Below are 15039 nucleotides of genomic sequence, written 5' to 3' on the forward strand. Positions count from 1 at the left end.
CTTCGGTCTTCCGAGGCGGAGTACATGAGCTTCTAATTTACCGCGTACCTTCCTGTAGAGTTACCACCCTTCCGATTTCGATCATCGCTCACCATCATCGCTACGGTGTCGCACTAGCTTCTTCAACTTCTCTTGTACCTATCTGTTCATATTGTATACATTCCGCTCCTCTACTACTCAACTTCTACTACTCGATACTACCCGAACAACTTCTCCATCTCCTGTAAATTCAAGTCGTTCATCCATTTCGACTACTACGATGGAAGTTCACGAGCTCGTCACTTCTTCTACTGGCTCTTCGGTCGGCGCTCGCTACTCACCCTCTACAAACGCCGTTGACACTCAACCTACTTGGGTAACTTACCTTCTTTCCATTTCACTTTCAATTTCGAATGAAGATGCATCACACGTTTGTGCCTCTTGCTTTATGGGTTTAGGTCATCACCATCAAAAGCCTTAAGATCGAATTCTCATCATCTGCTTATAATTCTCATGTAACCTTGTCCTTTAATGTGCAGTACACCAAGGATCTCGTGGTTGAGGAGACCTCATCGTCACCGACTTCGTCCCCGCAACTCTCGTTAGGCCCGAGCCCTTGCGACAGTACCTCTAGCAGCCCGCTCGGTGTAGATCTCTACAGCCCGCACCATCTTAGTGTCAACGCTAGCGTTCGCGTCTCCCCGCCGCTGGGACCCGGGTCTGGGCAACCCATCTTCTCGCTCCCGCTCCCGCTGTCGCGCGCTCGTGTGGGTTCGTCGTCGTCGCTCCGGCTGCCGGACCAACCGTCCGCCAAGCACCGCGCTTTCGCTTCCGCACGCAGCCAGCCGAAGCGCAAGCGCAGCATCTCCGACTCGTTGGTGTCCACGGGCAGCAAGAAGCTCGAAGAAGACGAAGATGAGATTGACGTCGACGAAATGTACATAGAGGAGGAGCAACACTATGACTACGGCGTCGAGACGCGTTCTGACACTCGTCCGGACAACACCCAACCGCGTGCCGAGGAGGACGACGACGAGTCCGACGGGTTCGTGGAGAGCGGCGAGGAGGGCGACGAAGGCCAGCCCGACCTCGACACTGGCTCCTTGCCTCGCGTGGCCCGCCTGCAAGGCCACGAGTCCGGCCCTCCCTCGCCACCGGCCAACTATTACCAGCATGGCAGTACGCCTTCGCCTCATTTTTTGTGACCGATGCAAGTGACCGCCACAGGACTGACGAACCTCTCGCGCAGTGAACGAGAACCCGGACGGGACGGCGTACTACCACTGCAAGTTTTGCCAGCACACTTGGCCCCAGAGCCACTTCCGCAACGCGCAGCAGTTCGGTGCCCATTGTTCCAACTGCTCGCGCAAGCGCAAGGTCAAGGGTACAGTTTCACTCTCTCTCTCTCTCTCTCTCTCTCGGCTCGCCTGAACGGCACCCAGCTCCGATTAAAACCGTTGCTGACCCTCGTCGACGACCGTGCAGATCCTCAGGACATGACCACCACTACGCGCGAACGGAACAAGCGTCTGAGGCAAAAGGGAAAGCGCTCTCGCTCCAACTCCGCGTCGAAGGCCTCGTTCGACGAGACCCGTCACAAGCTCATCGATAGCGACGACTCGACTCCCGAGCCCTTGCAGGAGACCCGCAGGCACGCCGTGGACAGCGCCAAGAGGTTCAGAGCGCGCATGGCAGGCGCAAGGCCTCTGCCCGCCCGTCCACTGCCGCCGCTTCTCGTCAGGCGGCCCTCGGCGTCGTATGCCACGGCTGACGCCGGCATGGGAGGCATGGAGCGGCTCTTCGGCGCCATGCAGAAGCGGGAGACCACCGCCACCGATGATGCGGCGCAGGCGAAGAAGTCCATCTTCGCCTTGCTGGCCTGCGTTAAGACCGAGCTCGCCAGCCTCAGGGAGCAGGAGGACAGCGAGGAGATCGAGATGGCCGGCCGCGAGATGATCCAGGACACGCGCACCGAGTGGGAGGCTCGCATTCAGGAGCTCCGCGTCGATGCCGCCTCGGACCTGCGAGCGCACTCGGCCGCCCTGCCGCGTCGTCTCGAGCGCTTGGGTTCCCTCCACCCGCACCACCACGACCACGACCATCATCGCCGCCAGCAGCTGGCCGTCGCTCCCGGGGGCGCTCGCAACTCGCTCGACTTCATCCTCAACGGCACCGCCGAGGCGGACCCTCTGCCCGAGACCCCTGCGCCGGCCTGGGCCTTTGCTCCTCCTCAGCCCGTCAGCGGCCGCGGCACTGCTGCGGCGCAGTCAGCAGTTCCCGCCACGCCCCCGCCCTCTCCTTCCACCCGCCACCAGCAGAGGAGAGCCGAAGTTTTGAACGCCGCGTTGACCTCGCCGTAAACCATCACCTTCAAGCTCGGGCGTCGGCTCTCCTGCTCTTCTCCTAGCCAGTTCCCCTGTAAATAGCCTCTCCCGAGGAGGACCCGAGAGCCAAGCCGCGTGGCGGCAGCCAGAACAGTTGTAAATAGTTCACCACCACAATGTACAGTTCCCTTCCCGTGTGGCGCGCAGAGCCTGCCGGTAAAGCGTAACCCACGGGCAGAGCAACAGTCTGCCTCTCCCATTTTCTGCAAGACTGTAACACTGCCAGTGTTGTCTGTATCACCACCGATCTACAGAGATAAGTAAGGTTTCATGGTGTAGTGGTATCACGTCTGCCTCACACGCAGTAGGTCCTGGGTTCGAACCCCAGTGAAACCAATCTTTTTTCATCACTGTTACGCTCGCTTTACATCAGAGCACCAAGTCCCCAGAGCGCAGGTTGCTGTTGCACAATCGCTCATTGCTGCTCCCCTGCATGAAGCGTCGGTTGAATGCCTTTCGCTTGCTGGCCCTCCCCTTGGGCTGCTTTGGCCCGGGCAGGCGGCAGGTTACCTCGGGCGTCTGGAGCACTACCTTGCCGGCGCGGCATAGCCTCCCCATCAGCCGGCACGGTGGTACTCTTGCCATACTCTTGGTGAGAGTGGTTTCGTGTGTCTATGTCCGCGGCAAAATACAAGTCGTTTTGCTTTTGGTGTATTGCATCTTCGGTGAACCGCCTGACTGTTCTATTTCTCGATTCGGCGCAAACCAAATCAAAAAAGATTGGTTTCACTGGGGTTCGAACCCAGGACCTACTGCGTGTGAGGCAGACGTGATACCACTACACCATGAAACCTTCGTTCCTTCACGTGCCGTCTTGGTTCCGGCGCGCGTGGTACGCACCAGTTGTTCTGCTAAATTGTAATATTCCTTATCTTTTACCCTGCGTATTGCCACACCCTCCTCGACGCAGCCAACAATAACACTCAATGGGAAGCACTGCCTCTTCCTCATCAAAGCACGGTACAGTAGCGCCCCCGCCAAGGAGACCATGACCCGAAGCACCAACTAACCCCCCCCCATGTTGTACACTTGCCGGTCCAGACACAAGCGAGGTGAAGCCGCCCGGCCCATGCCAAGTGCTGGCATGCGACATCCAGACGTGCCTGGCCAAGAACGGGTACAAGGAAGAACGATGCCAGGCGGAGCTGACAGCCTTCAAGCAGTGCATGCTCCAGCACGGCAGCAGCAGCAAGACACCACCACCTGAGCCGCAGAAGCAAGACTCGCCCTCATGAGCACACACGACCTGGCTTGTCGCATCACTGGGACCCTCACCACGGCCCTTCCCTAACCGAGACCAACGTTGTCTTGTGCTGGTCGGCAGGAATAGGGGTAGTGCAAGGAAACATGTTCAATGATCTTTGGTGCGATGGTTGGTGGTTTGGCGGGGGGGGGGGGGTGAGAAGCGAGCTCTTCGTCTGGAGGAGTACATCTGGGGCCACCTCTGAACAGCATCGGGCACAAGGGAGAGGTGGATGGCCCCAGATGTACTCCTCCAGTACTGAGGAAGCTGGCCGCGTCGGCTCGCCCAACACCAGGGGTGCGATATCGAGACGACAGAGAAAGGAGCGGCTCCATTGTTTGGCGGACAGGAGGAGGAGGAAGAAGAAGGTAGACAGGAGAACAGTTGGTACACACCGAAGAAGAAATAGTGGGGGGGAGGGACACAGCCGATCGGGGGGGAGCTTAGGCGTGGACGGTGTGGTGCTCGTAGTAGTGGTGGAGGGCGTTGTCGTACTCCTTCTTCTCCATCTCGGGGTCCCAGCGGTGGTTGGCGATGTCGTCCTCAATCTCCTTCTCCCACTCGGGGTGGTCCGCGAGGATGTCATCCACGGTGCCGTTCACGAACTTGTCCATCTGGACCATTCCCTCCTGGATCTTGGCGTCGATGAAGGCGATCTTGGCGTCGAGCCACTGCTGCTGCACGTCGGCGAGCTCCTGGGTGTGCTTGCTCCACAGCTTGACCCTCTGGTCGAGGTCCTTGGGGACGGCGAGGGCCGGGTCGTTGGGGTACTCCTTCAGGCTGTCCTCGTAGATGGTGCTCAGCTGGCTCTTGACCTCCTCGTCCTTCCTCACAAAGTTGGAGAAGGACTCGACGTCGCGCGAGAAGAGCAGACCCGGGAAGCTGCGCTGGAGGGCCTGGGCCTTCTTGGCGTCGGCGACGGTGTTGGCGGGCTTGCCCGAGTAGAGGAGCTCCCTGAGGTTCTTGAGCAGGGGGTCCTAGTCATGTGTTTGGTGTATTGAGAGAGAGAGAGAGAGAAGCGGTGTGAGCAACACGGAGAGAGTAACGCCCACTGAAGCGAAAGACACGGGAGAAAGAGAGACTGGTAGTGGTGTATCAGACAGCTCCAATAATTATTTCTCATGGTAGTGCACTCTTGGTTGTTAGACAAGAGGCATCGATAGCGTAATTGCATCATCATTGTACCACTCCAGACGAACGAGAGAAGAACGAGAGAAGAACACGAGGGACGAGGGAGGAACAACCAGGACAAAACAAAGTGGTAGAGTACCTTCTCGGTGACCTCATCGGAGCTGGTGAGCGAGTAGTTCTGCTGCCACTTCTTGTAGGCCTTGTCGGTGGCGTGCTGCATGTGTCAACAGAGAGACATTAGCCTCAGAGCCATAAGCACATCATGACAGCAAGATGAAAATAAAAATAAAGGTGATAAAGCCGCCAAATCGAAAGTTCGGCGCACAAGCACGAATGAGATTGATGAGGGGGGGCTGTACCTTGAACCTGTACTGAACGGCCGAAGGCTCGCCGATGTGATGAACGAGGGGAGGGAAGTGAGCGAGGACCTCCTTGAGCTCGGTGAACTCGGGGTGCCTCTGAGTGAGCTCGGCAGCGGCCTGGGTGGCCTCATCCCACTGAAGGTGCTGCTTGACGATCTGCTCCTTCTTGGCGGCGTCGTTAACGCCCTTGAGGGCGGCCTTGAGGGCCTGGCCCTTCTCCGAACCGAGGAGCAGAGCGGCAGCGGCAGCCTTGTCCTCGGCGCTCGAGGCCTGGACGAACTTGACGATGGCAGCAGTCTTCCTCGCCCGCGAGTTCTGGGCGCTGAGCTCGGGATCCTTCTTGCTCTGGAGGAAGGCCTTGACGCGCTCGAGCTGGGTGGGGGCGGACTCGCGCACTACAAAATGCGCAAATCAATTAGGTTCGAAATTGATAGGCATGGGGCGGGACATTTATCAAAGGCCAAGTAGAGCAGAACATACGCTTGCCGCCAGAGGGGACCTCGGAGTAGGCGGTCCAGAAGTGGGTGAGGGCGATTTCAACAGGGCTCACGTCGCGAGCGGCAGCACGCTCGAGCGTAGTCTGTTAGGGTTATATATAAGATGTCAATAAGCATTCAATGCCGACACGTTGTATTGTAGCTTGATTGCGGTATTTGGGGGGGGGCATACGTGAATGGCAATGTCCCGCAGATAAGCCTCAGACTTGCCGAACTGGACGGGGTCCTTCTCGAACTTGGTAATGAGAGACTCAAGCTGGCGGGCCTGATTAGCGAGCTCGGGGGCGTCCTTCTCCCACCTGGCGGTGAAGTCGGAAACAGACTGGGGCACCCACTCCTTGCCGGAGAGGACCTCCTGCGCATCGGCGGGAAGATCGCCCAGGAAGTTCATGTCGTGCACAACGCCATGCTGTGGCGAGAACAAACCATTAATTAGAATGGTACTGGCGCGAATGGTTTGCTCGAGCCCCGTTTTTGGGGAGTATGTCGTGTAGTGGGCAGGGGCGTACAGCATAGACGCGAATGCCCGCATCGGTCACTTTGAAATCGGTCTGGGGCGTCTCGGGGGCAGCATAGCCGCGGGAGAAGACGGCGGCAGTGCGGCTAGACTTGTTCAGGGCCGTACCGCGAGCGGACGACGCCACAACTCTGCTGATCCTCCTCATTATTATAAATGTTTTTCGATCACAAAGGCAATGGACAATCGTCGTCCTGGTCGCCCCCAAATCTCACTCCAAAATTCACCGGCGGCCGTGGCCGGATATTTCCCGGTTCGTTAGGCGTTCTGGCGACAGTGCGTTGGGGACACTCCCGAGACAAGGCCGTTCCCGCCAAAACTGGTGGCGGTGAAAAAACAACAACGGCCAACAGCTGCCGATCGAATCACAAGGAAATTGAAGGAGGTGAACCAGGCCTCCATCGATTCTCGAAGCACTCCTTCTCCAATATCAACATGATGGGATCATCTGCCGGTGCGGCTGGGGAGGATTTAAGAAAGATAAAAGATGAATTCAAACGCTTCCTCACCGTTCCGTTCCCGCCTCGGCCACCACTCCTCGACGACGTGAAGCGAATCTTGGGTAATCACCTCGAGAGGCGTCTCATCATCAACTACAATGATTGGCTAAACAGCAGTCCCACCATGGCGCGCGGGTAGGCACTTTCCTCTTTTTCGCTTTTATTAGTGCTTTGCTTCGCTCATGTCCTCCATGCTTCATCTCTTCAATTGTCCTGCAAAGCATGCGGGCGATCTCCATTCTACTTGCAGCCCAACAAGGGATTAATCTTCCTCAATTCTCCATCTCCAAATTAATCGCTCCAGGCTTCTGTCTGATCCGTTGGTCTACATCGAAGCCTTCACGGAGGCTCTCAAGGAAGAGTCAAAGCGACTGGAGGAAGAGAGTGCGAGCGAGGGCAAGACCGCGCGCATGGCCTCCTCCATCATGGAAGCTCCGCGCCAGCAGTGGTTCGTGGGTTTCACGCCCAACCTGGGTCCTGCGCACCACGTCTCGCCGCGCAGCCTCACCACCGACTTTCTGCGCACCCTCGTCGTCGTGGAGGGCATCATCACCAAGTGTACGCACCTCCTTCTCCTTCACCGCTTACCTAAGCTTCTGCTTCTCACCTTGAGTGTGACCCGCTTGCCTCCCAACAGGTTCGCTCGTGCGCCCGAAGGTGGTGCGGAGCGTGCACTACTGCCCGCGCACCGGCGAGGTGCTCTATCGCAACTACCGCGACGCGGCGACAACGACCGGCATCCCCACGTCGGCCATCTACCCGACCCACGACGACAACAAGAACCCGCTCGAGACCGAGTTTGGCTGGAGCGTGTACAAGGACCAGCAGACCGTGACCATCCAGGAGATGCCCGAGCGCGCTCCGCCCGGACAGCTGCCGCGCTCGGTCGACGCCATGCTCGACCACGATCTGGTCGACCGCGTGAAGCCCGGCGACCGCGTCCGCGTGGTGGGCGTGTTCAGGGCCGTCCCGCTCGGCAGCAAGCTGGGCAACAACGTGACCAAGGCCAACTTCCGCACCATTCTCGTGGTCAACAACGTTGAGATAATCGGCAAGGAGTCGCTCGACACCTTCATCACCGAAGACGACATCAGGAACATCAGGGCCGAGGCCCGCCGATCCACCGGTCCCGGTAGGCACCCCTTCGTCTGTTCTACGATGCTGTGAGCCTTGACTCATTCTTCATCTCGCTGTATGTGCACCGTTCAGGCGACGATATCTTCTCTCGCATGGCGCAGTCCCTCGCGCCCTCTATTTTCGGCCACGACTACATCAAGAAGGCGCTGCTGCTCTTCCTCATGGGCGGCAACGAGAAGAATCTCGAGAATGGCACTCACCTCAGAGGGTACGTTAACGTTTCACCGTCGCTGTCCCCGTCGCCACCTCTCTTTTACGTTCATCGTGCTCACAACCCCTTGTCGGCGACAGTGATATCAATCTTCTGTTGGTGGGTGACCCTTCGACCGCCAAGTCGCAGCTGCTGCGTTTCATTTTGCACATCGCCCCGCTGGCCATCTCCACCTCTGGCCGAGGCTCTTCGGGCGTCGGTCTCACCGCCGCCGTCACCACCGACAGCGAGACGGGCGAGCGGAGACTCGAGGTAACCCTAAGCTTAGCAGCCACAATGCGTGGGCAATTGCTGACGCATTGGTCCCGTCGTGATCGTGTATCATTTTACCTGGTCAGGCCGGTGCGATGGTGTTGGCGGACAGGGGTGTGGTGTGCATCGACGAGTTCGACAAGATGTCCGAGGAGGATCGCGTGGCCATTCACGAAGTCATGGAACAGCAGTCGGTCACCATCGCCAAGGCCGGCATCCACACCTCGCTCAACGCCCGGTGCAGGTACGACGACCTTGCGGCCCCGCAGGAACCATGGTTCACTGCTTGACGCTGATACCACCGCTGCGTCCATTATGACTGCTACAGCGTGCTGGCCGCGGCCAATCCTGCCTACGGCCAGTACAACCGGCACAAGAAGCCGTCGGAGAACATCCGCCTGCCCGACTCGCTGCTCTCGCGTTTCGATCTCCTCTTCATCGTTCTCGACGAGCTCAATCCAGCGCACGACAGGTCCATCACCGAGCACGTGCTGCGATCGCACATGTACCGCCCGCCGGGCGAGCTGGAGGGCACGCCCCTCGACATGTCCGACGGTCACCACGGTGCACACCTCACCTCACCATCTGGCAGTGCCCTTCTCGTTAAGGTGGCTGCAATGTTGCTGACGCAATCTGCCACCTTAACTCCGTCATTGCCACACCAAACACAGACCTGATGTCGGAGCTGTCGGCCCACCGAGAGGACGTCGTGGAGACGCCCATGTTCCAGAAGCACAACCCGCTGCACAGGCGGAAGAAGGAGGGCGGCGAGGAGAAGCGTCAGCTCTACACGATGGAGTTCATCAAGAAGTACATCATCTACGCCAAGAACCGGTTCCAGCCGCAGCTCATGGACGACGCCGAGGACTACATCGCCGAGGAGTACACCAAGCTGCGCGGCAAGATGGACGTGCGCACGCAGCCTGTCACCGCCCGTACGCTCGAGACCCTCATCCGTCTGTCGGCGGCCCACGCCAAGTGCCGGCTCTCGCACGAAGTGACCAGGGAGGACGCCGAGGCTGCCGTGGCGCTGGTCAACTATGCCCTCTACCATGAGGCCCAGCCCAGGGCCAAGCAAGCGGCGACGAAGGGCCAGGGCCAGACCGCTGGCGGTCAGGAGGAGGAGGACCAACACTCGACCAAAGCCGTCGCTCCCAACAAGCGACCGGCGCCGTCGGCCGACGGAAACGGAAACGCTAGGCCGACCCGGGCCGTGCGGCAGCAGCCACCGGCGGCGCAGAATGGCGCTGGCAAGGCGACGACGGCCAACACCAAGGGCAGGGGCAAGGGCAAGGAGAAGATGGATGTGGAAGATGAGGACGACGACGATGGTCTTGACCCCATGGACGAAGAGCAGATGGAGGCTGACGGCGATGGCATGGTTGAAGAGGAGCACGACGACGACGATGACGAAGACGATGATGCGGACGTGGCCGAAGTCACCGAGGAAAGGTACGCGCGCTGCCTCTCGAGCGCCCGAGTGTGTGGGATTTGGATCGACGCTGACCACACACAACTCGCGCACAACCGGTTCCACACAGGGTGCGTGCGGTGAAACAGGCCCTGTTCCAGCTTCGCACAGAACGGAGCTCCAATGCGCTCTCCATCGACGACCTCGAGCAGAAGCTCAAGAAGTACAACTTCCTTCCTTTTGCCTCTTCTTCTTCTTCTTCTTCGCCTTTGAGACTAACATCTTCTTCTCCGCCTGTTGTGGCCAACAGGATGAACGCCAAGATGAACCACGCGACCGTGGAGGCCATCCTGCTGGAGAAGCTGGAAGACACCATCTGCTACTTGAAGGAGGCGGGACAAATCTTCCACCTCGTCTGAAGAAGCCTCCTCCAAGTTCCATCTTTCTCTGTCTCTCTGTCTACTCTCTCTCGGTTTCCTTCCTCTTGGCCAGGAAGGGCACCACCACCATCACCTCCTCTGTCATCACATGTATAAACAACAAAAGAAATGAAGATGCATGCATGTTTTCCTTCATGTTCTCGCCTCTTTCTCTTTGCCTGCTGCAACATGTTGCTCTGGCGGTGGTACTTAGTCCGCTAGGTCGTCGTCGACGTTGAGGTTGCTGAAGAAGTTCGAGGCTCTCTCAGAGGCGACGTTGATGAACTCGGCCATGTGGTAGGGTCGGTCGGCCTGCCGCCACGTCTTGTCGAGCGGGTCGATCACGTAGACCACATCGTCGCCGCAGTTCGTGGCCGCGCCCTCGTGCACCGCGTGCAGCCACAGCGCCGTCACGTGCAGCTGCGGCGACGCCAGCCTTCGCGGCTCGTAGAGCTTACCACTCTCAGCGTGCTCGGCCTGGGCCTGGGCCAGCACCTGGGCGAAGCTGGACCGGAGCTGGCCCTGGTGCAGGGCCGTCACCTCGCCCGTGTTCAGGTCGCACTGGGCCGAATAGACAGCGGCGGTGGCCGGGTCAGCTGCGGGGACCCGGACGAGGTAGTCGAGCGAGGTGGGTCGCCAGTGCTCGGGGGTGGCGGGAGCGCGCAGGCCCATGCGGTCGAGCGGGAGGTAGTAGACCTCGTGAGGGGCGGTGAGCTCGGGCGCGGCGGAGCGGAAGACGGTCGAGAGCATGGAGCTCGACTGGGCCGTGGCCAGGTGCTCCGGGGTGGCCTTGGCCGTGTAGCGGAGGACCGGCTCGTTCGCGCTGCCTGCTGGGGTGTTCATGATCGTGGGCAGGTGAGAAGTGATATGTGTGAGATACTGGGAACGGCCTTTTATCAACTCATCTCCGCCTCGGGTTCGCTGCTCTGGTCGGGAGCGAATGAGAGGTGGTCAAAAGGGTATTTTATTGTCGGGGGGTGGGTATTGGTTGGGTTTGGGGGGTTGTAACAAAAAACATAAATAAAAAGTATCGGTGTGGTGGGGTGCTGTCCTCTACAGACACCCCAGATAGGGGAGTATACTTGAGACGTCGTCGCGGCCGGTGCCCCCCCCCTTCGCTGTGTGCTCCTCACTCGGCTTTCGTTACGGTGGATGATGGCGTTACGGGCGCGCCTGATGTCGTCGCCGTTGTCTGTGGTGCGTGTCGTGTCGTTGGTCGTGTGAGGAAAACTACCCAAGTGCTCGATATCAACAGAGGCGAGTGCGTACCTCGCCGTGTTCTCGCTGGGCCTTTCGCCAAACCTGCTGCTTCCTCTGCGGCGGGTGGTGGTGATGCTGCGCCGACACAGACGCGGGTGACGACGAGGCGGCAGCAGTAGAAGAAGGAGCGCGAGCCGTGGCTGGCGATGCCGACGCCGACGATGGCGACGGAGAGACCGTTGGGAGCGTGGCAGGCGAGGAGAGCGACGGAGAGCCGAGCGCAGGCGAAGAGGAGCCGAACTTGCCTCCCCGCCCGCGACCTCCTCTTCCTCTACCACCCATCGATGGCGAAGGCACGTGCTGCTGCTGTTGGTACTGCGGCTGCTGTTGCGGGCTACTGCTGCTGCCGGCGGCGGGGCGGTGTCCGTTCAGCGGCGACCCGTAGGCTGACGCGGGCCGCCCACGCTTGGTGCTCGGGCTGTTACTGCTGCTCCGGCCTCGACCGCCACCACCTCCGTTGCTGACGTCAGCGGGCAGCGACATCGCCGGCGCCGGCGAAGAGGGCGTCGTGGTCGTCACCGGCGAGACCGGCGACGCAGTGGAGGTCTGGGGAGTCGCGGCGCCCGCAGTAGAGGGCGGCGACGGTCGCGCGTGGTAGTCCGATCGGTTGCTGCTGGCCCGGCCCCGGCCCGACGAGTCGTGGTGGCCGTACCCCGGGGCGTGGTGCTGGTAGGCGCGCGCCGCCGGGTAGGCGGTGTGAGGTCCCACCGTGGGCGACATCGCCGGCTTCGGCACCCCCGACACGTGGCCGCGCGCATAGTGCTGAGCACCATAGCCGCGGTGAACGGGGGTCGTCGTGTACACCCCGTTGCCGCTGGTGGCCGCGGACGAAGAACTGGAGCTGGTGGTGGTCGACGTGGTCGGCGGAGTCGGCTGCGGCGCGGTCGATTGTGGGGGCTGCGGGCGGGCGGCGGGCGGCTGCAACGGGGCAAAGTCGAGGGGCAGGATCGCGGGCGGGATGATGGGACCCGCGCCCACCGGCGTCGGCACGGCGGGCGTGGCCGGGAACGACCCGAACGAGAGCATGACCGGCTGCGGCTGCAGCGCAGCCGCCACGCCGGGCGCGGGCTGGGCCACCCGCGGGTGCTGGTGCTGCTTGTGAACCACGGGCGACTGGAAGGGCCCGCGCACGACGCCGCCGGCCGCTGGGCCGACGCCACCGAAGCCGCCGCGGCCGCCAGCCGGCGGTGGCCGGTAGAACGGCTGTGTGGGCCGGGTGGGGGTCGACTCGTGATGAAGCGGCTGCTGGTGGTGCTGAGGGGCCGCGGCCGGCGGCGGGGACGTGGCCGCGACCGGCCTGATAGCCAGCACGGGGCTCAAAGCCGGCGTGGGCTGCGGCTGCGGCCGTTCGATCGCGGTGGTGGCGGCGGTGACCGGCGCAGGGGCGGAGGGTGTCGCCTGCTGGCCTCCTCCGTCCTTCTCGGCAGTGGTGGCGCTGCGGACGGGCGATGGCGATGATGACACCGCGGTGGGGGTCTTGCGCTGGTAGAGCTGCTGAGAAGGCCGCTCGCCGCGCTTCCGCTGGTTTGTCCTCTGCGGAAGGGCGGTTAGCGGAGTCTCCGGCACCGCAGCGCTAGCGACCGTAACCGCCGTAGGGCTGGCCGCGGCCGGCGTGGCCGTTGTTGGGCCGTCGGCGACGGGCGCGGGCGCGGGCAAGCTCGTGAGCTGGGTCGCCGCCACGGGCGCGGCAGCCGCAGCCGCAGGGCCAGCAGACTGCTCCGCTGTGGGCTGAGGTGCGGGAGCCTCGCTGGTGGCGACAGCGGCTGCGACGGCGGCGGGCTTGCCGCCGGTGCGCTCGCGGGCGGGCTTCTTGTCCTTGCGCTCGCGGCTTCGGGTCTTCTTCGGCTTCTCCTCGACCACCGGCGCGGCGGCAGTAGCGGCGGCTTCAGGCGCCGTAGTGGTCGGGTGCGTGGTCTGCTTCTCCTGCTCCTCGGCCTGGATCTGGGCGAAGGAGACGATCGGCTTGGTGGGGGTCGACCACACGGGCGCAGCCGGCGGGGCCTTCGGCACCACCTTCTCCGCATCGGGGACGGGCGGGGTCGCGGCTGCGCGGGCCGGCTGCTCCTGGTGCTTCCGGCCCGAGGCCTTGCCAGTGCCCTTGGCGGCACCCGAGTCCTCGCGACGTCGGTCGCGCGACTGGGATCGTGCGCCCCTGGCGCCCACGGCGATGGCGTCGGATGACTCGGCGCGATCGCCGCGGAACTTGCCCTCCTGGCGGCGGCGGCCGCCCACGGTGACGGTCGCGATCGCATCCGAGGACTTGGTGGCCCTGGAGTCGCCGCGGAAGGCGGCAGCCGGCTTGGCGCCCTTAGGGACGTCCCTCGTGGCCGGGGCCTCGACGGGCTCGGGCTCAGGCTTGCCGCCCGCCGCCTTCTTCTTGTTGTTGTGGGAGCGGACGGCGATGAAGTCGCCGTCGCCGCCGTGCTCGATGCCGGGCTGCTCGGTGATGACCACGACGCCGGCGCCGATGGGCATGTCCTCCAGCCTGGTATGCTGCTGCTGACGCTCCGACTTCTGCTGCGGCTTCTTCCTGCTGGGGGCCTCCTTCTCCGTCTTGGTGGTGGTGGCTTCGGCGGAAGCGACAAGCTCCTTCGCCGGCGTTTCCTCTGGTCGTGTCGCTGGCTGCTGCTGCTCCGTCGTCGCCTTGCTGTCGGCGTCTGTCGTTCCTGGAGTAATAGTGATCGGGGGAGGGGTCAGCCAGCGAGCGTGAGTCCCGGGCGAGAGTGATGGCATCGGCTCGATTCGGGCGAATAGAGAGAGAGAGAGAGAAGTGGTTGGATCGCGATGGCGAGAGAGAGAGGGAGAGAGAGCCGAGTGTCAATAAAGGAACTGGTCCTTTATTTCCAGCTGGCGCGGTGCCTCCTCTTAGCGTGTAAGAGGAGAGCACGTGATGTCTGGCCTCAGAGCGTCAATATATACACTAACGCCGTGTTATGTAGATCTCCGGTCGCGTCGTTGGCTCTCTCTCTCTCTCTCTCGAAGCATACACACACGCACACACGACACCCGCGCTTCACGTGGCTCGATCGGGTGGTGGTGGTGTTGTACCTTCGCGCTGTTCGGTGGTCGGCGCCTGCTGCTGCTTCGGAGAGTCAGTGGTCGACGCGTCCCCTCGGCCTCGCCCCCGTCCCTCGGGTCGCGGCGACTGTTGTCAACACCCACACAACAGGTGGTCGGGTTAAGTGCCGGCCAAGAAACGCTATGAGGCGGTTTGGGTGGCAGGGCGAGGTGGTGGTACCCGACGGCTATCGAACGGTCGACCGTGATGGGGCGCAGCGGTGTGGTCGCTCTCGAGGGGTTGATCCTTGCGCGACCACATGGCACCACCCGTGCTGAAGCTCATCCCTCGACCTCCACGGCCCGCTCCCCTGCCGCCTCGTCCTCCTCCGCGCGCTCCTCGATCAAAACTGTCGGCGGCAGCTGGAGGCTCTTCGCCGGCCGTCGCGGCCTGGTCCCTCGCGGGTCGGCCAGCACCACGCCCGCCGCCTCGGCCTCGGCGCGCGCCGGTGACACCGTCTCCCGGGTGCGGCCGCTGCGGCGGTGGCGTCGATAGCAGTCCACTCGTCGGCTTCGCTTCCTCCGACGGCGAGGGCGCCTGGCCCTCGCTCGGCGGCTTCTGCTTTTCCTCAGCCCCCGGCGCAGGCGACTTGGGTCGGTAAACCTTCTGCTTAGGATGACCAGCGCCATCCTTCTTGCCCGCCGGCGGCGCCGCGGTCGCCACCACCGAAGCTTCAAC

The 15039-nt window shown here is 62.0% G+C and overlaps 5 protein-coding genes across 5 annotated transcripts; 2 read left to right on the plus strand and 3 right to left on the minus strand.

Moving 5' to 3' along the window:
* Window positions 1-398: 398 nt before the first annotated feature.
* Window positions 399-2339, plus strand: ACA1_321020 (uncharacterized protein; the record flags this gene model as incomplete). The annotated part of the gene is made up of 4 exons (XM_004336550.1): window positions 399-413; window positions 519-1158; window positions 1229-1363; window positions 1465-2339. The coding sequence occupies 4 exons, from the start codon at window positions 399-401 to the stop codon at window positions 2337-2339; spliced, it is 1665 nt and encodes a 554-aa protein (XP_004336598.1).
* A 1710-nt stretch (window positions 2340-4049) lies between these two features.
* ACA1_321030 (uncharacterized protein) lies at window positions 4050-6261 on the minus strand (the record flags this gene model as incomplete). The annotated part of the gene is made up of 6 exons (XM_004336551.1): window positions 4050-4583; window positions 4877-4951; window positions 5097-5494; window positions 5580-5679; window positions 5769-6005; window positions 6106-6261. The coding sequence occupies 6 exons, from the start codon at window positions 6259-6261 to the stop codon at window positions 4050-4052; spliced, it is 1500 nt and encodes a 499-aa protein (XP_004336599.1).
* A 648-nt stretch (window positions 6262-6909) lies between these two features.
* Window positions 6910-10043, plus strand: ACA1_321040 (DNA replication licensing factor mcm3, putative; the record flags this gene model as incomplete). The annotated part of the gene is given in 10 exon segments (XM_004336552.1): window positions 6910-7171; window positions 7251-7258; window positions 7271-7745; window positions 7823-7958; window positions 8042-8213; window positions 8300-8457; window positions 8542-8777; window positions 8885-9665; window positions 9755-9847; window positions 9935-10043. Coding segments are annotated over 10 exon segments (2430 nt in total), but the record flags the coding sequence as incomplete, so codon positions are not given.
* Window positions 10044-10253: 210 nt separating this feature from the next.
* On the minus strand, window positions 10254-10886 carry ACA1_321050 (uncharacterized protein; the record flags this gene model as incomplete). Its single annotated transcript, XM_004336553.1, has 2 exons — window positions 10254-10538; window positions 10584-10886. The coding sequence occupies 2 exons, from the start codon at window positions 10884-10886 to the stop codon at window positions 10254-10256; spliced, it is 588 nt and encodes a 195-aa protein (XP_004336601.1).
* Window positions 10887-11172: 286 nt separating this feature from the next.
* ACA1_321060 (uncharacterized protein) lies at window positions 11173-14646 on the minus strand (the record flags this gene model as incomplete). Its single annotated transcript, XM_004336554.1, has 4 exons — window positions 11173-11235; window positions 11313-13969; window positions 14352-14448; window positions 14542-14646. 4 exons carry the CDS (start codon window positions 14644-14646, stop codon window positions 11173-11175), a joined length of 2922 nt encoding a protein of 973 aa, XP_004336602.1.
* Window positions 14647-15039: the final 393 nt, after the last annotated feature.

Source organism: Acanthamoeba castellanii (genome assembly GCF_000313135.1).
Source record: "Acanthamoeba castellanii str. Neff unplaced genomic scaffold scf7180000084435, whole genome shotgun sequence".
Lineage (NCBI taxonomy): Eukaryota > Discosea > Longamoebia > Acanthamoebidae > Acanthamoeba > Acanthamoeba castellanii.